This window comes from Acomys minous, assembly GCF_964271855.1.
Source record: "Acomys minous genome assembly, chromosome: 14".
Lineage (NCBI taxonomy): Eukaryota > Metazoa > Chordata > Mammalia > Rodentia > Muridae > Acomys > Acomys minous.
The window spans coordinates 46,359,326-46,384,498 of record NC_140496.1 but is presented as its reverse complement, the minus strand read 5'-3'; the positions used below and the strand labels follow the sequence as shown (position 1 = coordinate 46,384,498).

The following is a 25,173-nucleotide window of genomic DNA, read 5'->3' as shown; positions in this document are numbered from 1 at the left end:
CTAGTGCTTGCCTGCCGCTGCCACTGCTCTGGGTATCCTAAGCTCTATTCTAGACTGGGGACACCTGGAAAGGCCACTTGCACATGAAGATACTCATCAACAAACAGCAGGATTTCTGCACGTAAGGACCCAGGTTCTGTGAAGTGTTTCAGATTAGTGCCACACCAGTTCCATGTTTTAGGTACAGCTAAAGGCAGCCCAACTCTACCCCTCTCGCGCCCCTTTGCTTGCCACATCCCCCTTACCTTTTCTGTCTGGCTTCAGGTTTCTATCCACTGGGGGTGGCTCACAGTCAGCAACAGGAACTGGCCTCCTGGGAGGGGTCTTTGGGCTGGACCTGAAGCCCATGTGAGCCGGAGGAGGCACTTGCATCCCAAACAAAGAAAAATCAAATGTCCCAGGGGTCATCGGCACATAATTTGGTTCCTGAATTGGTTCTGTAAAGCTGCTGGAATGTTGCCGCGGTGGCGAGTTGGGGTTCATGGGGACATAGTTTTCATCCATTTCTTCACCCGAGACACCCGCTGTCAATACATTTTTGATTTTCTAAAACACACATACATTTCTCTTATTAGTAAGCAAAGGCAATGCCACGCTCAAAGACACAACGATGACACCTGTTCATATGGGATCTGTAGTTAGTTTCATTTCATGTTCCCATTTAGAGTCCTGGGTTACTAAGTCTGAAGAGTCAGAAAGTGCCAAGGTCAAAGGTCAATTATACTTACAAACTGGTTTTGGAAGCCTTCCAGGGAACTGGACCTGTCACTTGGAAAGGTCCGTGGTATGTCATAGCAATCTTGAGAAGTAGCATCTGGGGATTTAAAACAAAACCAAAGTGTCAGCTTTTGCTCCCATTCTGCCAGCGTGCAGGTGCTCCACGCTCTCCTCACACTTGGCCATGCACACACAATCTTCGATCTTGACACCGCACTTATCAAACAGGGTGTCCAGTTGGCACGTTAAGCACACCTATGTATACCGGCGACTGAGCGTCCGAGTCTGACACGAGATGGGGAAAAAAGAAACAGTATCCGGTTTGAGCCACCTCGATCCTGACATCTCACTAACTTACACGAGGTCATATAGCCTCTTTGAAAAGAGAGTCAGAAGGCTAAGTGTGGTGGGCTGTGCCTACCATCCCAGCACTGAGGCGACAGGGGAGCAGGTGAGACCTTCGAGGTCATTCTCACGTACCTAGTGAGCTAGAGCTACAGAGCTCCTGTGGGAGGATGAAAGGGGGTGAGAGAGGGAGGAGGGAGGGAGGGGGGGAGGGAGACTGACAGGGGGGAGGGGGTGAGAGAGGGAGGAGGGAGGGAGGGGGGGAGGGAGACTGACAGGGGGGAGGGGGTGAGAGAGGGAGGAGGGAGGGAGGGGGGGAGGGAGGAAAATACAGAATGACAGAGAGGAAAGAAGGAGCATATAATTTCATATAATTTCAAATAGGTATTGGAGGGCTGAACATATACTGATAAAATATTTTTATGGTATATTAATTTGCCTTTTTTTGGCAACACTCTAACACAAAGTTTAGAAATATAGATTTTAGGGCATGTGCACTTAAAAAAAATTTTTTTTTAATGCCAGGTGGTGGTGGCGGCGCACGTCTTTAATCCCAGCACTCGGGAGGCAGAGGCAGATGGATCTCTGTGAGTTTGAGGCCAGCCTGATCTACAGAGAGAGTTCCAGGAAAGCCATGGCTACACAGAGAAACCCTGTCTTAAAAAAACAAAGAAAAAATTTTTTTTAAAGATTTAAGACTTTAAAAATCCTAGAGAAACATGATACTAGCACAAAAACAGACACATAGACCAATGGACTAAGATGTAAGACCTGGCAGCTACAGCCACCTGGTGATTTTTGACCCTGGAGAAAACACAGCCCCTTCAACAACAAATAGTTCTGGGGAAACTGGGTATCCAGCCGAACAGTAACGAAACCAGACCCCAGCTGCTCATCCAGCAAAACTCTACTCCAAGTGGATCAAAGACCTCAATGTGAGCTGCGACCTGAAACTCTCAGGTTACTGGAGAGAGAACGTTACTGCGTAGGCAAAGGACGTTCTCAATCGGACCTCAGCCACCTAGTGCATGGCCAACAGCTGACAAATGGGACATCATAACATTAAAAGAGAACTCCTGTACAGCCGGTGGAGCAGGTAATCAAGTGAAGAGGCAGCCTACAGAATGGGGGAAAATTATTGCCAGCTAGCCACACAACAGATAGCAAGATTAAACTAAAACAACAACAACAACAACCAAACATGAACAAACAAAACTAAACAAGAAATTAAACTACCTGGCCAACAAATGGGCTAATTAAAGGAGTATACAAGCACTCAAAGGACGGAATACAAATGTCCATTAACACACGAAAAACTGTTGATCCTCACTAGCTGTCATAGAAAGGCAAATTAAAATTACACTGAGATCTCTCCATACCCCAGAATGTTGGTCATTAAACAAACACATAAAAAAATCAAAACCACAGAACAAACAAACAAAACCCTACGAAAAGCCAAAGCAAAACAACGACAGAAAAGCCCAACTAACAAGTGCCAGCAAGGATGAGGACAAAAGAGGACCTTTAAACATTGCTGATGGGACTATAAACTAGACCAGCCATTGTGGAAGTCAGTATTGAGGTTCTTAAAATAATAATAATAATAATAATAATAATAATAATAATAATAATAATAATAATAATAATAATAATAATAGAAGAAGAAGAAGAAGAAGAAGAAGAAGAAGAAAAAATACATCTATCATATGACCTAACTATTGTACCACTCCTGAGTACTTCAGAGTGGCAGATTCAGAGACGTACACTGCAGTGTTGACTGCAGCACTACTAAGAATAAAACAGTGTTCAACAGAAGAACAGGTAAGGAAAATGTTGTATATATACCCAATGGGACTCTTCCCCCCAACCTCCCCCACCCGCCGAGACAGAGTTTTTATGTGTAGCTTTGGCTGTCCTGGACTCCCTCTGTACAGACCAGGCTGACCTTGAACTTACAAAGATCCATCTGCCTCTGCCTCCTGAGTACTAGGATTACAGGTGTGCGCCACTGCACCCCGCTACCCAAAGGGGACTCTTCTTGGCCATAAAGAACAATGAATTTGGGCTAGCCAGATGGCTCAGCAAATAAAGCCACTTGCTGCCGCCAAGTCTGATGGCCTGAGTCTGTTCTCCAGAAGCCACATGGTGGAAGGAGAGAACGGACTCTTCAATGTTGTCCCCCGACCTCCTACACCTAACAAGTGAAGGAGTAAAGGTTAAAAACAAAACAGAGTAAAGAATGAAGTCATGTTATTTGCAAGAAGAAGAAGAAGAAGGAGGAGGAGGAGGAGGAGGAGGAGGAGGAGGAGGAGGAGGAGGAGAAGAAGAAGAAGAAGAAGAAGAAGAAGAAGAAGAAGAAGAAGAAGAAGGGAAGTTGAGATAGTTATATTAGGAGAATTAAGGTAATCGCATAAAGATGAATACCATGTTTTACGGTTACTAGATTTTTATATTGATACATAAGGTCATATGTAACATGAAAGTAGACACACAGCTCTCTCTAGGAGATCAATGAAGCTTACAGGACCGGGGAGAGGGGAGGAAAGAGAAGGTGGGGAGTAGGGGACAATATGCTTAACACACGATATTTATCCTGTACAAAAATGTAGGAGTCTAGACCTACTCTGCATTCCCAAGGCCTTTGGCTTGTGTTTGCAGGCCTTATGGGATGGAATTTGACAAGCGTGCTCACTGCCGGCTGAGTTGAACAGAGAGGGCAGAGACTCCACGAGTGAAAAAAGGGAGAAGCCTAAGAATGGCTTGATTTGAACAGCACCATTGCCTACCAAGGCAAAAATGCAAAAACTGCTGATAGAGGAAGGAAGGGGGCAAAGCCCCGCAAGATGTGACCCCCAGACACAGGCAAGGGCACGGCTGGCAGTGTTTCTGCTCAGACAGCCTGCCTCCATGAAAGTGCTAGAAAGTGGGAGAGAGACAAGGGAAGAAACCACGAGGCCGTGCTTTTTCTGCCATGACACTGCGATCCAGTGTTTTTTCTTCTAACGGAGCAGGCATGCAGGCATATAGGCAGGCAGACAGACAGACAGAGACCCAGACAGACACACACCCATCAGGGATGTTCTGACACTGGTGCCGTGGCTAAAAGTGCAGGAGCTGCAGAGATGCAGAAGACAGGGGACGAATACCCTTTACTACCATACTTTACCGGAAAAAGGATTGTTCAGGAAAAAAATGGATTTCCTTGCACGTGTACACTTGTGTCTGAATGAATGTGGTATCCGTGGGCTTATTTGCATGTGTGCCTTCATGGCGCGTGGAGACCAGAGGATGTCGGGTGTCCTCCTGTACCACTCTCTACCACATTCTCCTGACACAGATGGTTCTCCGAATCCGGAGCCTAGACTGGCAGCCCACAAGTGCCAGTAATCCTCCTGCCTCTGCGCCATATACATCGCTAGGGTTATACACATGAGGGGGGTACTAGTATCTGAGCGAAGGTCCTGAGGCTGGAGCAGTAAAGGCTCTTACCCGTTAAGGCACGTGTGTTATGTAAGCATGTCTTTGTTTTAATCCCAGGTATAGGAGATGGGGGCTGTTACAGTTTGTCCACAGCTGATAACTGCCTCATGGGAGGACACGTGATCTTTTTCAACAGGAAACTGCCTCATGCGGGGTGTGGTCTTTGCCAGTTGGAAAGCTATGAGAGGTGGGGGGGGGGCGGGGGAGAACGACGACACGGACAGAACGGAAGGAGGGAGGGAGGGAGGGAGAGAGAGAGGAAGGAGGGCTGGGAAAAGAATGCTTGGAGGAAGAAGAGAAGGCTGCTGCTGTTGCTGGCTTAATATCCTGGTAACAGAGATTGGTCTTACCCCAAGGAACCCAGCGACCCTGAACAGCAGGAAGTAGCTAAAGAGACTTATGCCTCTTCTTTCTCTTCTACCTGGGGTTGGGGTGTTGGAAGGTTTTGGGGTGGAGAAAGGAGAAAAGAGATGTAAGAAACCAAAATAAAAACAGACTTTAAAAGTACGCCAGAGCCGGGCGATGGTGGCGCACGCCTTTAATCCCAGCATGTGGGAGGCAGAGGCAGGTGGATCGCTGTGAGTCTGAGGCCAGCCTGGTCTACAAAGTGAGTCTAGAACACCCAAGGCTACACAGAGAAACCCTGTCTTGAAAAACTAAAAAACAAAACAAAAACAAAAAGTATGCCAACAGTCGTGTCTCAGGCTTTCTATCACTGGTCCCTAATAGAGTAGAACTCGCAGAGCTGACCTTTCCGCAACTTGTTCAAATCCACAGTGGAGATGGTATTGCTCCGGGAGGGTGGCACGCCTGCTGTAGGGATACAGTAACTGCTGTCGGTGTCTGAGGCTGCACGTGGGACGCCGCACGTTTCCACAGGAGACCGGTCATGAGCTGGATGTGGCTTTGGTGGCCGAGGTGGGGGTATATCAGGAATGGTGTCCAGCTTTGATGACTGTCCTAGTGTGCCTTCTGGAAATGTCCGTGGAATCTGGTAAGTGTTACCGGGTGTTGGCGGAATGTCGTAACTAAGAGACACGTGTCTCATCTGAGACTCTACACTCGAAGTCCCGGATGGGGTATTAAAGACATAGAGCTCTCCGTCTGCCTCTGTACTTGACGGAGATTCCTTTGGCAGCGCGTCGTGGGAGTAGCTCCTGGGCAGGTTATAGAGGCTGGAGTCTACAGACATGGGTGTAGCGCGGGAGGGTAGGCAGTCAGACATCATTTGTTGCTGAAAGAAGCCGTTCACTCCATGTTTGCCCTGGGAGGGAGCGAGGGTCTTATGGGAAGGGACGTTGTCGTTGCAGTCTGTCTCAGACAAGGTGGGCTTTGCAGAGTCCACATGGCTTCTGAATGAAATTGTGAATGACAAACATAAACTACGGTCAAGTCAGAAAGATGCAGTTTTTAACACACACACACACACACACACACACACATACACACACACACACTATAGCTTGGCAATACAAACGTGTTTTTCTGTTAGATTTTTTTTTTCTTTTTTGGTGATACCTAAGATTTAAAAAGCACAAATGTTCTTTAGTTGTTTCTAATTAGAAACCAACGAACCCACCAGCACCAAACTGCCAGAAGCGTTCTCGGTAGTTCCTGTCCTGTCCTCCACAGACACGCCATGTACATCACCCCACACTATCCCCCCACCCCCACAGTCCTCACAGCACTGACCAGACAGACACACAGACTCTGAGCAGACACAGGGAGAGCATTTTTCACTAAGAACATGCAAGAAACCGGCACCAGTCCGGTTTATAAAGTCCCTCTATCGCTCTCCGACCAGACTTGACGAACTGTTCTGCAAAACCGAAAGCTAAGCGGGACCTGTGGAGGACAGGTAGTCAAGGAGACGACAGACGTCTGTATCTTCCCTTCTCCCTCTCATCACAGATATTCAACTTGTGTTATTAAGAAAAATAAAATACATGACACAGGGCTAACGAATTCTTAACAATCTTAAGAAACCTCATTTGAGGATAAGCCTGTATTTGGATATGTGTGTGTGTGTGTATACACACACATATATATTTTAAAGTATGCACACGTGTACGTATATGTCTGTAGGTATGTACTCCTAAGCAGGTACCCGAGGAGGGCACAGAGACATCAGAACCCTAGGACTAGAGCTGCCTGAGCAGGTGCTGGGAATCGAACTCAGATCTTAACCAATGAGCCATGATCTCTCCAGCTCTGTCCATTTCTTAGTAACACCTGACTCTGTATGTTACATTTGGCCCCCTGAACCACTGCCATTTTGGGGCCGAGCACCCACACTACACTGCCCTCCTTACCCTCCCTCTCTCCTGCTTTGTTACTCATGGCCTTTGCTTAGGAACTGGTGCGTTCCTCGGCCTCTACTTTGGCATGGCCACCAGAGCTGCACAAGCTGCATCAGAGAATTCTTCTCACACTTTCAGCTTCTTCGGGGGATGTAGACGGCTCTGGTCTCATCGAACTCTCAGTCCCCTATCTTCAAAGTCCTATTTCCACTTGGTTAGCCCTGTCTGCTATGACATCCCTGCACTGCTCACGTGCCGCAGAGCAATCTACATTTCTCTTAGAAACTGGCTGTGTTCCTTGACTTGCATGGACAGAGGTGACATCACCCAGACTCTAGCTTCCGGGTCCGCAAAACTTGATGCCCAGTGACTCCCCTCTATCAGGCAAGCAGTGAGTCCGGAGCCCACCCCGCCATCCCTCCCTCTCCCTTCCTCCCTCCCTCCCTCCCTCCTTGTATCTCTCTCTGTTCCCACTGTCTTCTCCAAGTTCAGGCAGATCTCTGTGACATCCTCAGCACAGGACCCTCCCCGATGGGCTTTCCTCCTGTGTCCTGTCTTCCAGCCTGCCTACCTGAGCAAACACCAATAGTTTCAAAACATGTTTTGTTTTTAAAAAAATTACTTACGTAATTAGAGAAAACCCTATAGATTCCTAGTGGTTGTGGGACTTTAAGGCCAAAGACTATCTCAGAGTATCAAGGCTCCCAATAACACTTACTACCACTTATTAGTGTGCGTAGCAGAGGCTGTGGACAAGTTTGTGGGGTCTGTGGAGTCTCTCCTACCTTCACATGGGTTCTGAGAATTGACCTCCAGGTTGCCGTGGGTAATAACTGAGCTATGCTATGGATCCTGGTTCTTTCATCTTAAAAACAACACTCCAGCTGTCCTTGTAGAATTTATCAAATAGCCACCCCTGCTCTACAGCATGCATTTCAGTTAGACCACACGCAGGAGCCATACGGAAGGGTTCTGACCCCCACTAGCCTAGACTCTAATGATGGGTAAGGAAAACTATTGTGTTCTGTCCTGCGCTCCTCCTGTAAGATAGAGGTTTGCACATTTTACAGGCAGTATGATGTGAAAACCCAGAGAGGGCTGGCAAGATGGGTAAAGACCTTTACTACCAAGCCAGAGTGTGGTTCGTGGAGCCCACACAGGGGAAGGAAAAAAAGCTTCTTTACAAGTTGTCTAGACATACACGGTGGTATGGGTGAATTCACACACACACACACACACACACACACACACACACACACACACACACACAGAGACACTAACAAAACCCAGAGGGACATTTCAATGTTCGGGCCTGGAGACAGGCTTCCTGGAGGGGCACACGTATGCGCTGGGTCCTGCTATGTGAGGCAACCTCCCCTATGCTCACAGGTATAAACATCTGTGCTTATACTCTCTGGCTTCTTTAGCAGGTGTACTTGCGAGCTCCCAGGGTGACTGCATCTCAGGGGGATGAGCAGGCATGTGATGGGTACCTCGTTAACTATTCGTTATCTAAGTGTCACTGCTCAAAGTCTCTACGCAGTAATTTGGAGAACAATTTCTCCTGTAGCAGTGATGATGTTGTACCAGTGAAGTCAATGCAAGGCGCTGTCACGAGAAGAAAACACACCAAACACTGTCACTGATAGCTGCCTTCTTAATAAACAACAAACAAACAAACAAACCACATCAGAAAGTAACAGTGAGTCTCTACGGAGTGAGGTATCCGTTAGTCACACAGGGAACAAGCTCACAGGAGTGCATTCTTCGCTATTCACAGCAAACAAGCACAGTCAAGTTAGAATTTGAGGGTATTGACTAGTGTGGATTTATACAATTTTCTTGCTCTTACAGGTAAAACTCCATTATAACAAACAGACCAAACCATTGGTGGAGTGCTAATGCTCCTGGGCTCCTTCCACAAATCTTGGAAGAATGCTTTACGGAAACCATTTCTGGGGGTTTTAAGTTCTACATATATATATATTTTTAAACAGGTGCTCTGTCTAATCTTATTCTAACTATCAGTTTGTTTGTTTGTTTGCTTGTTTTGTTTTTTCGAGACAGGGTTTCTCTCTGTGTAGCCCTGGCTGTCCTAGAACTCATTCTGTAGATCAGGCTGGCCTTGAACTCACAGAGATCAGGCTGTCTCTGCCTCTGAGTGCTGGGATTAACCACCACAACTGGTTAACAATTATTATTTTTTTAAACATTGAAAAAAGTATAAAAACAACAAAGCTTAAGTCCTCAGTACCTTGTTTTATTAACACCCCTCATGTGTAGTATGCAGGCCACTGCCGGGCTGTCAGCGGTGGACGCAAGCCTAGTTACTAATGTTCATTTTACTGTTGTTTTTCAGATAGTGAAGTAACTATCTTCCGGTCTCCTCTGCCACTTTATGCCTCCCAACTTGTCAATAGCAAACGCCAAAGATGACCAACTTAAAGTATTTTCAGGTTTAGCGTAGGATGGGGGTGGTGGGTGGTGATGATGACCCTGTACCAAGCATCTGGGACCCTCTGGGTCAGTCATATATTCCATATATTTTTATTTTAAAACCTATAAGTCAAGGCTTTAGGGTCAGTGCTGGTCCATGGCTGGAAGGTTTGAAAGGTTCATGGCTTGTTTGTTTGTTTGTTTTGATCAGTGTATTTGATTTCATGAATTGCCACTGCCTCTTGGTCAGCCTGGCCTCTAGGATTTGCCATATTGGGATTTTACCTGTAGATTAGTTTCTCACACAGATCCAAAACTACAGCACACTCACTGCAACGGTATCGCTTTGCTTTCAAAATCTTCTAGTAGGAGGTACTCCTCTCCTTCTTCAGAAACAAAAGATGACCCTTGGCTGGTTTATAATCACATAAGAAACGGAGCAAGGTCACCACTTACAAGTCACTGACATCTGTCAATCAAGTAACACTGTGAGTCCGTTACAAAGACCTTGAGACTCTTTCCAAGAGAGCCTTGTAGGTACAACTGTGATCTGCCTTGATGGCAGAAAGTGTGTTCCACCAACGAAAGACCTCTCAGATAACAGAAAACATTATTAACAAAGGATTACAAACCTACAATGCAAATCTCAAGTGTCAGCCTATTGAGATGGTTCCATGAAAGCTTCAAGGCTTTAAAAACAAAAAACAAAAAACTAAAGGCTTTAAAAATACACACACACACTCGTGAATATGCTCACATGCATGCACCCACTCGTACATAAACGCACCCCCACACACCCACATATCTGACGGCATGGACCAGGTACCTGGTGGGCTCGGGCTTCTTGCTTTGACAGTTGATCAGCAAGAGGTAGTCTTGCGGGTCATCCTGGAGGCCTAGAGTGTCTGGGTGTGGCGGGAGGCTGATGAGCTGGTAAGAAGGAGGTAGCGTAACTGAAGACGCTTCCACGTGGGTGGAGGCTGGTGCTGTATTTATAGCGAAAGGTGAGTCAACCGGTGCTTGTGAGGAGCTGGCGAGTGGCTTCACGGGATCTGCAACGAAATTTAGTTTTTAGTCCATCACAGTTTTAAGATATGTTGTTGTTGTTTGACTAAACTACTTTGAAAGTTTAGAGATAATTTGTGTGTGTGTGTGTGTGTGTGTGTGTATGTGCCTAAAACCAGAGTAAACAATGACAGTGTTAGTTAACAACAACAACAACAACAAAAATGCCACCTAAGGCCACGAGTGGTGGTGCATAGCTGCTATGCTGTTCTAAAGGCTGAGGTGGAAAGTAGCTCTTGCTTGGGAGATCAAGGCCAATCTGGGCCAGAGAACAAAATATCATCTCAGAACAAAGCAAGAAATACTACCTAAATAATTAAATGATAATTCTTTTCTTTTTTTCTTTATTTCTTCCTTTCTTTCTCTCTTTCTTTTTTTTTTTTTTTTCCAAGAAGGGTTTCTCTGCGTAGCCCTGGCTGTCCTGGACTCACTTTGTAGACCAGGCTGGCCTCGAACTGACAGCGATCCGCCTGCCTCTGCTTCCTGAGTGCTGGCATTAAAGGCCACAGCTGGACAATAACTAATTCTTGTCAAAGACACCTGAAGGAGGACCACCTGTCCTTTAGTCCAGGGGCCCGAAAGAAGTCTCAGTGGGGCCTGAGGAGATGCTTAATTGGTAAACTGCCTGCCATGCAAGCTTGAAGAACTGAGCTGAGGTCCTCAAAGCCCACACGAAAGCCAGGCAGACCCCTAGAGCCCACTGCCCACCTAAGCCCGCCCTGCCGCTGAGCTTCAGACACTGAGAGACGACTACTCAAAACCTGACATCAACTTCTGGCCTCTACACACATGTACACACATGTGCACACACATGTGCACACGCATACACACGTACCGATACTCATTCTCAGTGAGGCCACACTAATGAAAACGTGAAAAAAGACTTAGTTTTGAAACTACTTAAAATAAAAATGTCCCATGATCTTAGTAGAAAACATTTTTAATGTTAATGTAATTTAACGTGCATAGGTGTTTTACCGGTATGTAAGTCCTTACACTGTACGCATGCCTGGTGCCCTTGGAGGCCAGGAGAGGGCACTAGACCTCCCGGAACTGGAGTTACACATGGTCAAGAGCTACTACGTAGGGGCAGGGAATGGAACCTGGGCCCCCTTTCCCCCACCCAAGATTGATGGATTATGTACACAGTGTTCTGCCTTCATGTAGGCCTGTACACGAGCCACCATGTGGTTGCTGGGAATTGAACTCGGGACCTTCAGAAGAACAGCCAGTGCTCTTAACCTCTGAGCCATCTCTCCAGCCCTGGGTCTTATGCAAGAACAGCCAGTACTCTTAACCACGGAGCCACCACTGCAACCTCGAGAGACAGGCTTTTTATTTTGGATTTTTTCCACCACATGATGCAGAAGCATTTCCTAGGTCACACAGGCCTTGCAGGAAGACACACTCACTCTGGCAGCCTTGATGGCCATATACCGCTGCAGGGAGGTCTTGGGTCTGCTCTTCCCGCTCTACCCAGGTCTCACTAGGCTTGGGGAAGGAAGGGCTCTCTAACTCAGAGCCTAGTGAAGATGCCCTCATCTTCAGCAGCAGAGCCACCCGCCTCCCCCGCTCATAACTGCACCTGCCAGCGTGCACAGAATTCAGGAAGAGGTGGTCAGCGAGGGAAGAAGCAACTCACAAATCCCTCGGCCGTGTTCCGAAAGGATAAACGAAAACAGCTACAGTGTGCGGAACGACAGAACTAGAAAATAAGTTGTACGCCTAGAGATTAAAACCCCTCTGTAGCTCCTGACATAAAGTTATAATTTTAAGGACCCCGACTGACCATGGTCTGTTAATCTGCCTAGAGATATAAGGCCGTAAGTAACAGAGGACAAGGCAAATGTCCAGATGTGAACAAACAGAAGGTCGGGTGAAACTCAGCCTTTAAAAAAAATTACGCTAAAAAGCGTTAAGGAGGTCAATATTCCGTCACCTCTGATGGAATGCACGTCATTTGTCCTGCTAACTTGTCAGAGGAAGGCTAGTGCCACCTGTCTTCTCTGTATTCTTAGAGTAGTGCACACACTTTTGTGTATTTAGTTATAATCCTCACACATGCACTGCAGCGGCGTCCAAACGCTTCCTCTTGGCATGCCAGGGCACATCTTAACGTCAAAGCCTGAGTTCTCTGGCGTCTCTCGCACGCGCAGCAGAGGCTGCGGGCCAGGGAGACGCCTCAGCCACACTCGCTTTCTATCCCACTGGAAGGGAGTTGTAAAGAGCCAGGGGCCCCTCCAAATCCACACCACACATCTGCCTACATCTGCAGCCTGGGGTTGGTTCCTGGAGAACTCTCTGCGCCCTGAGGGATGTTAGTGAGGTCTGAGACGTTCTTTCTAACTTTTAAATTATGATTTTCCATGAAAAATAATTTTTTTTTGGTTGTCCTGGACTCACTTTGTTTTTTTTTTTTAATAATAACACATTTTTATTGAAAATTAAAAATAATTCATATTACATCTCATTTTCTATCCCATCCCATGCATCCTCCCATTCCTCCCTCCCTCCCACTTTCACCCCAATCCCCCTTCCCTATGACTGTGACTGAGGGGGACCTCCTCCCCCTGAATATGGTGCTAGGGTATCAAGTCTTTTCTTGGTAGTCCGCTATCCTTCCTCCGAGTGCCACTGGGCCTCCCCAACAAAGGGACATGGCCAAATATGGGGCACCAGAGATCCTGTGAAAGTCAGTCCCCAGTCTCCACTTAGCTGTGGAGAACGTTCTGTCCCTTGGCTAGATCTGGGTAGGGGTTTGATGATGACTGCCCGTTTTGTCCATGGTTGGTGCCTTAGATCAGGCAGAACCCCTGCGCTCAGATCTACTCATCATAATGTTCTTCTTGTAGGTTTCTAGGACCCTCTGGGTCCCCTTCCTTGCCTATCCCCTATATTTTCCTCATCTAGAGTCTCAATAGGATGCCCTCACCTCTATCCCCGTTTCTTGGTAGGTGCAGACCCAGAGAATCCTGGACTCACTTTGTAGACCAGGCTGGCCTCGAACTCACAGAGATCTGCTGCCTCTGCCTCCTTGAGGGCTGGGATTAAAGGCGTGCACCACCATGCCAGCTGATGAAATGTTTTTTGTTTTTTTGTTTTTTGTTTTAAATGACTTGTCTAACACAATCTAATACCTTGTGCCAGGAGTTCTTATTTATGAGAGATGAAAGTAGAAAATACATTTGGGAACATTTATACCACAAAATCTCTTAAGCTCTTGTTGCTGTGTCTAAGGGAGTTGATTATAGAGTGAGGTAACTTGTCGCCGTGCCGTGTGTTTCACTCTCGATCCAGTTGCAAATGCAGAGATTTAATTCAAGGGAATTTCAAATGCTGAAGATTAAGTAATGACTTGAAATAAGTCCTTCTGGACTTTAGGGGAAAAACAAGGAAGCGGTCAATACATCCTTCAGGCCGTCTTCCAAGTGGGTTATCCTTTCTTCTTGTCAGGTCTCCGGTACAGGCACGGCATGACCTAGCTCAGTGTTAAGTTCCGATTGAAACAAAGCGAAAGTCAGTCAAGCAATAGTTCACCCCATGAAGGCACATGAACTGTAGCATGCCACGCAACCTCCTTCTAACACTTCCAGGGGATGATGGTTTTCATAGACACACGTTTCTTCTAGTGTTTTGTTTTTTAAAGATTTGGTAGCCATACAGTAAATAAACTGAGAGACTCTCCTGGGAAAAGGAAAATGACCTTGGCAGAGAATCACACTCACCTGACCATGTTTTATGGTTGCAATTGGACCAACCTCTTTTCTGGCCTTTTGTTTTTCCTACCTATGAGTGAGAAGGGTCACGGAAGCTCTTGAAAAACAGGCTCCGGACTCAGAAGTGTCGGTTTCAAAAAATGCCTTGCTGAACAGCATGCTAGGACTTACCTGTGTCTCCAAGAGGTAAGCTCATGAAGGGGGAGACATAAGCAGTTCCCCACACTCCCCAACAACAGTGGCACACAGTGGCTTTAAACAGCCAGAGATGACACCATCACATTACAGCAGAAAAAAAAGCACCATCTTCAACATTCTGCGCTCTTGGGCCACTCTACTTGGTCTTGAGTCGACCATCTACCTGGCATTGCATGTTTGGGTATAAAAATTGTATTGTGCAGAGCTAATGAGATAACTTGGCAGGTAAGGGCATGTGCCACAGTGTCCGACCACCTGAGTTCAACCTCAGGAGCTACATGGGCGGGAGAAGCCCCTATTGTTCTCTGACTTTCTGCACTGTGTCATAGGTGAAATCACACACACACACACACACACACACACACACACACACACACACGTGTGTGCATGCATACACATACGCAAATAAATTATGTAAATTTAAAATTTCTGGATTGTAGTTGGGCGGTGGTGGCACACCCCTTTGATCCCAGCTCTTGGGAGGCAGCGGCAGACGGAGCGCTGTGAGTTCGAGGCCAGCCTGGTCTACAAAGCAAGTCCAGGACAGCCAAGACTACACAGAGAGACCCTGCCTCAATAAACCAAAACAAACCAAAACAAAAAAACTTAACTGTACCTAAATAGCCTCTTAAGATTTCTGCTAGAGTCAATACTGGTCCAAATAAAGATGTTTGTTTGGCCTTACAGGCATGTGACTTTCTGTTTATTCTGGGTGAGACAGACCATTCTGCTCTCTGCCTTGTTTTGATTTCTGACTTAGTGCTCTCTCCCTATGTTTCTAAGAAACAAACGCTAGTTCAAGGTTCGCTGACACATGTAAAGTCACTTGCCATTTCTTAACTCAGAATGCACCAAGAGTATAATTAGCATCCATTAAGGCCTTAATAAGCCACTGGAGCAAACTGCTAATTGAAATTTACCTAGAAAGCTAAGGCAAGGCCTCCCAGCAGGCAAACCTTCAGTGCAGAGTGAGTAGCTATGGTTTGAGTAGATCTACAAAGAATGGACTGGCTTACATGACCCTTCACCCCCTATGTATTGGTTTACACTATTTGGGGCATCATGCTTTGTGTTGAAGGGCACAGGAGACAACTTCCTGAACAGAACTCCAACAGCCCAGGCCTTAAGGTCAACAATTAATAAATGGGACCTCTTGAGGCTGAGAAGTTTCTGTAAGGCAGGAGACACTGCCAACAGGACAAAATGACAGCTTACAGACTGGGAAAATATCTTCACCAACCCTTCATCTGACAAAGGTCTAATATCCAAAATATATAAAGAACTCAAGAAATTAAACACCACAAAACTTAACAAACCAATTGAGAAATGGGGCTCAGAATTAAACAGAATTCTTAACAGAGGAATATTGAATGGCTGAGAAACACTTAAAGAAATGCTCAACGTCTTTAGTCATAAGAGAAATGCAAATCAAAACGACTCTGAAATTCCACCTTACACTCATCAGAATGGCTAAGATCAAAAATTCAAGTGATACCACATGCTGGCAAAGATGTGGAGAAAGAGGAACACTCCTTCATTGCTGGTGGGAATGCAAACTAGTACAGCCACTTTGGAAATCTATCTGGTGCTATTGCAGAAAACTGGGAATAAGGCTTCCTCAAGACCCAGCTATTCCACTCCTTGGAATATACCCAGAAGATGCTCCAGCACACAACGAGGACATATGCTCACCCATGTTCACAGCAGCCTTATTCATAATAGCCAGAACATGGAAACAGCCTAAGTGTCCCTCAGTAGAAGAATAGATAAAGAAACTGTGGTACATTTACACTATGGAATACTACTCAGCTATTAAAAACAAGGAATTCCCGAAATTTGTGGACAAATGGATTGAACTAGAAATGACCATAATGAGTGAGTTAACCCAGAAGCAGAAAAACTCAAATGGTATATACTCACTTATAACTAGACACTAGCCCAAGGGGCATGTCCCATGAAAGTCTTCACTTACCAGGAAAGTGGGACAGAAGGGAGGATATCCTATTAGGACTTTTGGTGAGAGAAGCATGGAAGAATGGGGAAATAGAAGGATCTAGAGGGACCTAGAAACCTACAAGAAGAACATTATGACGGAGGATTTGGGCCCAGGGGTTCTGCTCAAACTATGGCACCAGCCAAGGACAATATGTGCAGTAAACTTCAAACCCCGAACCAGATCTAACCAATGGACAAGACATTCTCCACAGTTGAGTGGAGAGTGAAAAGTGGGGACTGACTTTCACACGAACTCTGGTGCCCCATATTTGACCACGTCCCCTGAATGGGGAGGCCTGGTGGCACTCAGAGGAAGGATAGCAGGCTACCAAGAAGAGACTTGATACCCTATGAGTATATACAGGGGGAGGAGGTCCCCCCAGTCACAGTCATAGGGGAGGGGAGTAGGGGGAAAGCGGGAGGGAGGGAAGAATGGGAGGATACAAGGGATGGGATAACAATTGAGATGTAATATGAATGAATTAATTTAAAAAACGGTATTTTAAAAAAATGGGAAAAAAAAACCCCAAGAATATTGGGGGGCAAGAGAGAAGAGATGTGTGGTGTTGAATATGATCAAAATACATTATGGACACACATGAAAATGTCATATCAAACCTATTATAAATAACATATAATATAATTTTAATGGGCCAGTGAGATGGCTCAATGGTAAAGGAGTGTACTGCCAAGTTCCACTACCTAAGGCCAGTCCCCAGGACCGCCCACATGGTGGAAAGAGAAAAACAGCTCCTGCGGGTTGTCCTGTGCCTTCCACACAAGCAAGAGGTGCTACAAAGGTAGCCACTGTCAGTGAAGCAAAACCCAGCATCATCAACTAGCAAGACCCGGGCCCACGCACTTTACAACTCGTTGACTGTGCTTTAAGTACAAAACGTCTCTTACCTTTCAAAGCCTCTATCCCACACACACCTCAAAAACCTTCCTGCAGCCTTTTAATCCTTAGGGGATGCTGACAAATGCCGTCACTCTTGCCAGCGCACAGCCACTGGGAAGGCCAAGATGCACCCCTGGCTAACGTCAAATGTCACTAGCTGAATTTTGTCACACACTGCTGGTAGGAAAGACACGAAGCGGTGAATTTTACAAATGCTAAATTGCAGATATCCTATGACGTGGCAGTTCTCACAGGTATGCGTCCTAAAGAGCTAAAGGCTCGTGTCTATCAAAAGGTGCCCACCACATAATGGGCTGAGGAGACTGCGCCACTGGTACGCGCATGACCTGCCCTTGCAGAAGAGCTGAGTTTGATTCCTCACACCCACACTAGGCAGCTGCCAATGACCTAACAGGAACTCTAGCTCCACAAGAGACATGGCGTCCTCTCCTGGCCTCCCTGGCCCCTGTATGCTCACACACAAATGATAAAAAAAGCATCTCTTTAAAGGCACATAAGAATGTCCATACCTTTGTAGAACAACTGAGACGTGCCTCTACCGACATTTAAACAGATCCTTATCGTGTGACGCAGCCACAGGACAGAATGCCGCTCAGGATGAGGGGTGTGGTGTGGGATTGCCACAAACGTCAACATGGTGACGCCTATGGACTTAATGTTGGAAGACGGAAAGTCCTGCTTATATGGAGTTCACGACAGGCAAAATTAATGAATGGTGGCAGATGCTGAAAGTATCCCAAATCTACTTTGAGGTGGGGAGTTCTCTAGAAAAAGGATTCTCCGGTAGAACGTGAATGCTGAAATAATTCTTCTGAACTAGAGCTTTAGAGCACATTTGTGGATATACTTGTGCAGATGTGGACATATAAAGCCTCTAAGCAATGCACCGACAACCTATGCCTATATAACAGTGATAATAAATAATGCTTTAATAAAAACAGTAAAAACAGGGCATGGTGGTAATCCACACACTCAGGAGGCAGAGGCAGATCTCTGTGAGCTTGAGGCCAACCTGGTCTACAAAGTGAGTCCAGGATAGGCAAGGCTATGCAGAGAAACTCTGCCTTGAAAAAGCAAAAACCACCACGACCCCCCCCCACCTCCACCAAAGAATAAAAACAATAAAAAGAAAGCTGGGCGTGGTGACGTATACCTTAAATTATGTCATCCCGGAGGCAAAGGCAGGAGAATATCTGAGTTTAAAACCTGTAGGGCGTTTTGCTTGTATGTATGTGTGTGCACTACTCGCCTGCCTGGTGTCTGCAGAAGTCAGAAGAGGTTACTGGGTCCCCAGAACTGGAATTACATAGACAGTTGTGTGACATCATGTTGGGGCTGGGAATTAAACCTGGGTCCTCTTCAGATGCAGTAAAAAGAAAGTTAGAAATCCTTAAATAGAAAAGGAGACACCATATACTGCCCCCCCCACACTTTCTTTTATCTCTGAGAAATGGTCTTCTATGTCTGTGTAGCCAAAAATGACCTTGAACACCTGATCCTCCTGCTTTGACCTCTCAAGTGCTGGCATTTACAGGCAAGCATCATCACGTCACGTTCACACTGTTCTGATCCATAGACCACGCCCAGAGCTGTCTAACAGATGTATGTCCTCAGTCCATATATAAATATTTATATATATATACTCCCTTAAATGTCAGTTATCTGTTCTTACCAAAGAGAAACATATCAAACTGAGAATTGTGTTTTTAAAATTAAACTGCTATGATCTGGTCACTTCGAGAAAAGCAATTCAGGCAGCTTTCCTAAGCTCACACCCTAAAATTAGCCCCGAAAATTTTGCTAGATGCCGGAGAGCTCCCTGCAGCCCTGGTTGGACTTCCCGGTGCCTGTTTAGCAAGTTTAACAGCTTCCACCTTGGTGCACCCAAACAACAACAAAAAACCCCCGCCAATCTGCACATTTCCAAGAAAAACAAAAGAACCCAGTTTCTATCCTCAACTCCACACAAACACACACACACACACAAAACCCCAAAAACAACCTTAGTAGGAACCGTACACAGTTCAGCGAGCTAGAATTTAAAAACAGGACGGGCTGCCAGCGTTCTGGGTATACAATAATAGCAGTGGTCACCTGGGGCAGCGGAAATAACATGGCAATGATATTTTGAGAGGTTCCTGGAATCAAAACACAGGTCAGATTTTTTTTCCCCTTTCCTTTTGTTTTGAGGGGAAAATTAGTTATTCTCACAGGGATCAGGAGACTTATTTTTCTCAGACAGTGCTGTCCTAGCATAGTCTCTTTCTTCCCATGTCTGGCTTGAAACTCAAACAGTCAAAAAAGTGTCTCGAGGTATCAGCCAACTTTTGAGACAAGAACAGTGCATATTCAGCCTTTGAAATGGAAAGCACAGGGCTTAGGGACAGACCTAAGGCGAAAGTATCTATTATGAGGTACGGTTGGAAACAAGAGCATATAAAATTGGTGGTAGAGGAGCTGGGGAGACGGCCCAGGAGTTAAGAGCACTGGCTGTTGTTCTTCCAAAGGATCCTGGTTCAATACCCAGCTCACAGCTGTCTGCCACTCTAGTCCTAGAGGACCCAACATCCTCTTCTGGCTCCTTCATGTACCAGACATGTATGTGAACACACAGTAATACAAGCAGGCAAAGTACTAATACACATTAAAAAAATAAAAAATAAAAAAACAAATAACTCCCCACCCCCCAAAAAAACCAGTCTGTGATTCCAGTTCCACAGGTTCTGATACCTTCTTCTGGCCTCTGCTGGTGAGGAACACACATGGCAAATATATACATGCATGAAAAACACCCTTATGCATACAATAAACAATACACATACACACACACACACACACACACACACACATTTTTTTTTAACGCTGGGGAAGTTAATGGGGGAACGCAGACATGCCAGTTTTTACTCTGTCATATGAAACGGTGGGCAGAGCTACAAAGCTCTGCTCTGCTGTTTAGAATTCAGTACACCTCTTTAGATACAGTGACGTTATGTACCACAAATGCATGGGGATGTGGAGTGGCTGGTTTTAAAGCCTTTTTGCAGTTTTACTAGGTATTGAAAAGCAAAACAACAGAGTGCATTGCTTTTTCTGACTCTTTAACTAATAGGGCGTGATAATCAATCATTTTCTATGGATTCACCTTAGACATCAATACAGTATATCAATACATTTCTAATAGTAACTGTGGGGAAGACAGCTAGAAAGGAGTTGTGAAACTTTTGAAATAATCACATCTTAAATATTAATTTCCATTCTACTTAGATATGGTTCGTGAGGGAAGTATGGGGAAATTGTAACCATGGTGTGTGTAGGGTGACTGAGCGAACAAACACAAGCAATTTGTGATTAGCAAAGCTGTTCTGGTATCTAGCTCATAAACCTCACATTCCACTTCTGAATAATGATTTCATAAATTAACTTAGTCACCCTTCACACATGATTAGAAAGACACAAAGTCTGTAACTTCAAACTTTCACTCAGCCCAAATATATAGGCAACCAGTATTTTATTTTATTTTATTTTATTTTATTTTATTTTATTTTATTTTATTTTATTTTATGTGCACTGGTATTTTGCCGCATGCATGTCTGTTTGAGGGTGCCAGATCTTGGATTTATAGACCTTTGTGAGCTGCTATGTGGGTGCTGGGACTTGTACCTAGGTCCTTTGGAAGAACAGTCAGTGCTCTTAACGGCTGAGCCATCTCTCCAGCCCCCTTAGTAACCAATTTTTAAGGACCTCAGAGGTCTGTTACTAAAAAGGTGGCTACAGCTTTCAGGTTTTATCTCCAAATGCCACTGTTAAGCTAGTTTCTAAAGCAAAAGCTGACACTGTAACCAACCGATTTTGACATCTAAAGATCAAGGGCGCAGTGGCGCATGTCTTTAATCCCAGCACTTGGGAAGCCTAGGCAGGCAGATTGCTGTGAGTTCGAGGCCAGCCTGGTCTACAAAGCAAGTCCTGGACAGCCAAGGCTACACAGAGAAACTCTGTCTCGAAAAACCAAAAAAAAAAAAAAAAAAAAAAAAAAAAAAAAAAAATCATTAAATATAGGGAGGAAAACCACTTAGTACGCAGTCATTTAAAATGTGTCCTTTTCATAAAAGCAGGAAGGGGGACAGCCGAGGGGGGAGGGAGTCAGAAGGGAGGGGGAGCAAATGAGGGCGATGGGATGCATATGACGGACTTCCTGTGGAAGTCAAAGGGCGAGGGTAGGGAAGGGTTGGGGGGGGGGCAACAGGAACAAAGCATCATGGGACATACGTCACACATATGTCATGATGACAACTGATGACACATGGAACCTGTTTCTTTGTATTCTAACAAAAAAATCAATCTAACTGTTCTCAAGCCAGCAAGATGGCTTAATAGGGTCAGAGCCGTGGCCATCAAGACTGATGATCTGAATTCAGTCTCCAGGGCCCATTCACACGGTGGGAGGAGAAAACAGACTTCAACAAGTTGTCCTTTGACCTCTTCACTCACACTGTGGCATGCACATGCTCCCCCCACCCCAGATTAATAAAACTCAAAAATTTATAACTTTTTATCATCATCTTCTTTATGAGGACAACTACTTAGATACTGGCCCCTATCAGTTAAGTCTCTCAAACCCTGTAGAACCTCTCCCTGGACTGCCTGAAGAGTCCAGTGCCTGCCCTAAGTGTCCCCTCTACTGTGAAAACAAAATGTTGGTACATATAACTGAAATAACCAAGAATTTTGTAACATTTCTAAAACTAAGAGCCAAAAAAAGAGTGCAGGGGTGGTGGTGGTGGTGGTGGTGGTGATGGTGGTGGAGACTGCTCAAACTGAATAACAAAACCTTAAACTCTGGGTCTGGAGAGATGGATCACTGGTGAAGAACACTGGCTATTGCTCTAGGATCCAGGTTCAATTCCCAGCTCCCACTCAAAACCATCTGTAGCTCTAGTCCCAGGGCATCCGGTGCCCTCTTCTGGCTGCCACAGGTACTGCTAGAACGCAGTGCACAGACCTACATGCAGGCAAAACACTCCTTTTAATAAGTCAAACAGAGCGAACCCTTGGACCTACCTTCTTCCGTGGGATTGAACCCACAGATGTCACAGATGCAGCGGACCCACTTGTTCATGTCCTCCTCGCTGTCTGCCACCAAGTAGAAAATCCGGTCGATGGTGTTGATGTCAAAGATGTAGCTGTTTTCAAACTCCTTTTTGTTGAATGTCAACCCAGCGTCAACTTGTTGACATAAATTTAAATCAATAATCCGGATAGGTTTCTTGGCATGGTCATTTTTGTAATACTCCAGGACGTCGGGGTCTCCGGTCAAACGGCCACTGCGCAGCACAAACCACCTTCTCTTCCACGCCTAGGAACAAGCAAAACACCCGCTTGCTGTCAGAACCAAACCTTCTGTTTGGAGAAGCACGGTTATCAAGCTAATTTTATAAATGCACTGTGTGGGAAAAGAAAAAAGTTGTAGTATCTTGTCTCAGTTCTACGACACAGCAAATGAAGCCAAATATAAAACTGTTCTGACGAATGATGTGGGGTTGGGGGGGCGATGGGGGATGGGTGTGGGGGTGGGGGTGGGGGTGGGGGAATGGTATCTATCAAAAGAACAGGACCAGACACCATGATAAGTGAAAGAAGCCACGCACAAAGGGCAAATGCTGCGGTCCAGCTATGTGACACGTTTACAGTGTTAAATCTGCACACAGAACACAGAGTTGTGGTTGTGACGCTGGAGCAGAAGAAGAGAAAAATGCTAGAAAAGGAGGCAACGTGTATAACAATGTGAAATGTATTTAATAACCCTGAACTGGTTACTTAAAATTAGTTGAAAATGGTAAATTTGCCTGTTATTTTACCATTTAAAAAAAAAAACGGTTTTCCATATCTTAATATTGTCAAAGAAGATAGGGAAGAGTCTATTACTAAGCATGTGGACATGAGCTCAGGCCCCCAACACCCATACACAAAGCTGGATGTGGCGGTGTGCGCATCTCTATGCCCTGGTGCCTTTCTGGCCACCAGCCAAGCTCTGTGTTCAGCGAGAGACCTTGTATCAGAGGGATAAGGTGGAGAGCGACAGATCAGGTCACCTGATGTCCTCTGTGAGCCCCCAGGAGCTGACACACATGCACACTGTCCCCCGGCCCCTACACATAAAAGAACACTGATAGTGGGTCTTCATCAGACTCCAACAGATTTTAAACCATGGAATTCTCTGTTTTCTCAGGAGTGAGACAATGGGGAGGTGGGGAAATAGGCTTGGATGTTTTCCTGGTTTGCTTCCATGGGATGCTGGCAACGAGCTGTCCTTCTAATGGCCACTCTGTTGCTCAAACCATAGAGACTTATATTCCTGAACTGTCATTCTTCCCTTCCTAGTGTGTGCACCGCACATGCACATGCGTGCATAATACGGATCTATACTCACATATTTCCTTCCTCTACATCTTTAATGCCAATCCTACAGAAGGCTGGGAAATGGATCATCTTAAAGGTAACTCAGTAGTTAACAGCACTGTGTGCTCTTCCTCCAGAGGACCCAGGTTCAGTGCCCAGCACCCACATGGCAGCTCACAACCATCTGTAACGCCAGTTCCAGGGGCTCCAACCCATCGTAAGACCTCCAAGTGTGACAGAGCACATAAGATGCACAATCATGCAACGCATATAATTAAATAACTAAATCTAGAAATACTTTTTTAGAGGAGGGTATAACTCTTAACCACTACCTCCCCTAAAGCCTGTACTCATTAGGTAAAGCAGGACTAGGTGGCTGACAGGCTTGTCACCTTTGACCCCTCCCCGGCCCTTCTCCAAATCTGGCCCTGGACCTCAAACTAAGCCTCGCTGCTCTTTTGAGTCTTTTCCTCTGGCATAGACAGATGCGGGATGTCTCAGTCATCTTCTAAGATGCATCAACCCCCAGGATGAACACTAAAGACAAGGCTGCCCAAAGATGGCCCTCTGAGAGCTTGGAGGACTGAGGCATGCATCCCTCCTGTGACTGCAGAGGTGTCACGTGCGCCTATGGTTTGCTTTGCTCAGTGTCACGGCATGTCAGTGGCTTAGTTTTAGTAAACGGTACCCATCCATGGCGTACTTCCTTCCAGTAATGAGCGGGGATAAAGTCGGCCCCATGTGCACAGTGTTTTCAGAGTCCATCCATCACCCAATAGGAGTTTGGTCTTCTACGGTCTCATCAGAACAAGATGAGCTTCGTGTTGGTGCTGCTAACGGAAGATGGCCCCCAACTCAAGAACTCCTGTGTCTTCATTAACACCCAAGGATGTGTGCTCATCAGAAAGCATCTATTGCTTACAACCACCACCAAAAGCAAAATGACAAGTGCTCTGCGTCTTCTGTGCAACACAAATGTGGCAAGTTTATAACTTAAAGGCATTGTAGTACAAACTTAAAAACAGCTTCGGTTGATTCTGAAAATGATTGACAAAAAGGACTAATGACTACTATGATATCCATTTCTCTAGCAGGTATTTTGGGTTTAGCCTCTGCGTTAGCCAAATATTATAATAAATTCGGACGAAGGTGCTAAAAAAACACAACAGGGTCTACTGTGGTGACAGAGGGGGCCCAGGCAACCTCCATGCCAGTCTCCAATAATTCTCACACACGGATTAGCTTGGGTGATAACTTTAGGCTTCATACGGTAGAAATATTTTAAATTATATCATACAATTTTAAAAATACTTTAAATGATATCAATTAGATGACGTAAGGAAAAAAAAATCTAGGAGTTAACCAGTCAACGAGTTCTTGAATATTCCAAAAATACTGCACCAGGTACTTGTGAGAAGAAAAGTAAGCTCCTTGAGTCTGTAAACCTCAAGGAGTGTAGCAGCTGCCAACAGTGCAAGAAACATTTCACATCCATGCATACACTCAAGGACACAGCAATGCTGGCAAGACGCCTTGTAGAAACAGTGATACAAGGTTAGGCACTCATCTTTACAAAACTATATGTAAAACTGAAAAACACCCATGT

General features: G+C 45.5%; 1 protein-coding gene across 6 annotated transcripts in view; it reads right to left on the bottom strand.

Annotated features, from left to right (window-relative positions):
* Window positions 1-25,173, bottom strand: part of GAB1 (GRB2 associated binding protein 1) — a 115,862-nt gene that overhangs the window by 13,720 nt on the left and 76,969 nt on the right. For all 6 annotated transcript variants that reach the window (XM_084756784.1, XM_084756787.1, XM_084756788.1 and 3 more), the window contains exons 2-6: window positions 22,230-22,524; window positions 10,105-10,330; window positions 5,293-5,894; window positions 729-814; window positions 246-546 (exon numbers count right to left, since the gene is read on the bottom strand). In XM_084756784.1, the coding sequence (XP_084612910.1) occupies window positions 246-546; window positions 729-814; window positions 5,293-5,894; window positions 10,105-10,330; window positions 22,230-22,524 (1,510 nt within the window). The remainder of the gene's footprint in view (window positions 1-245; window positions 547-728; window positions 815-5,292; window positions 5,895-10,104; window positions 10,331-22,229; window positions 22,525-25,173) is intronic.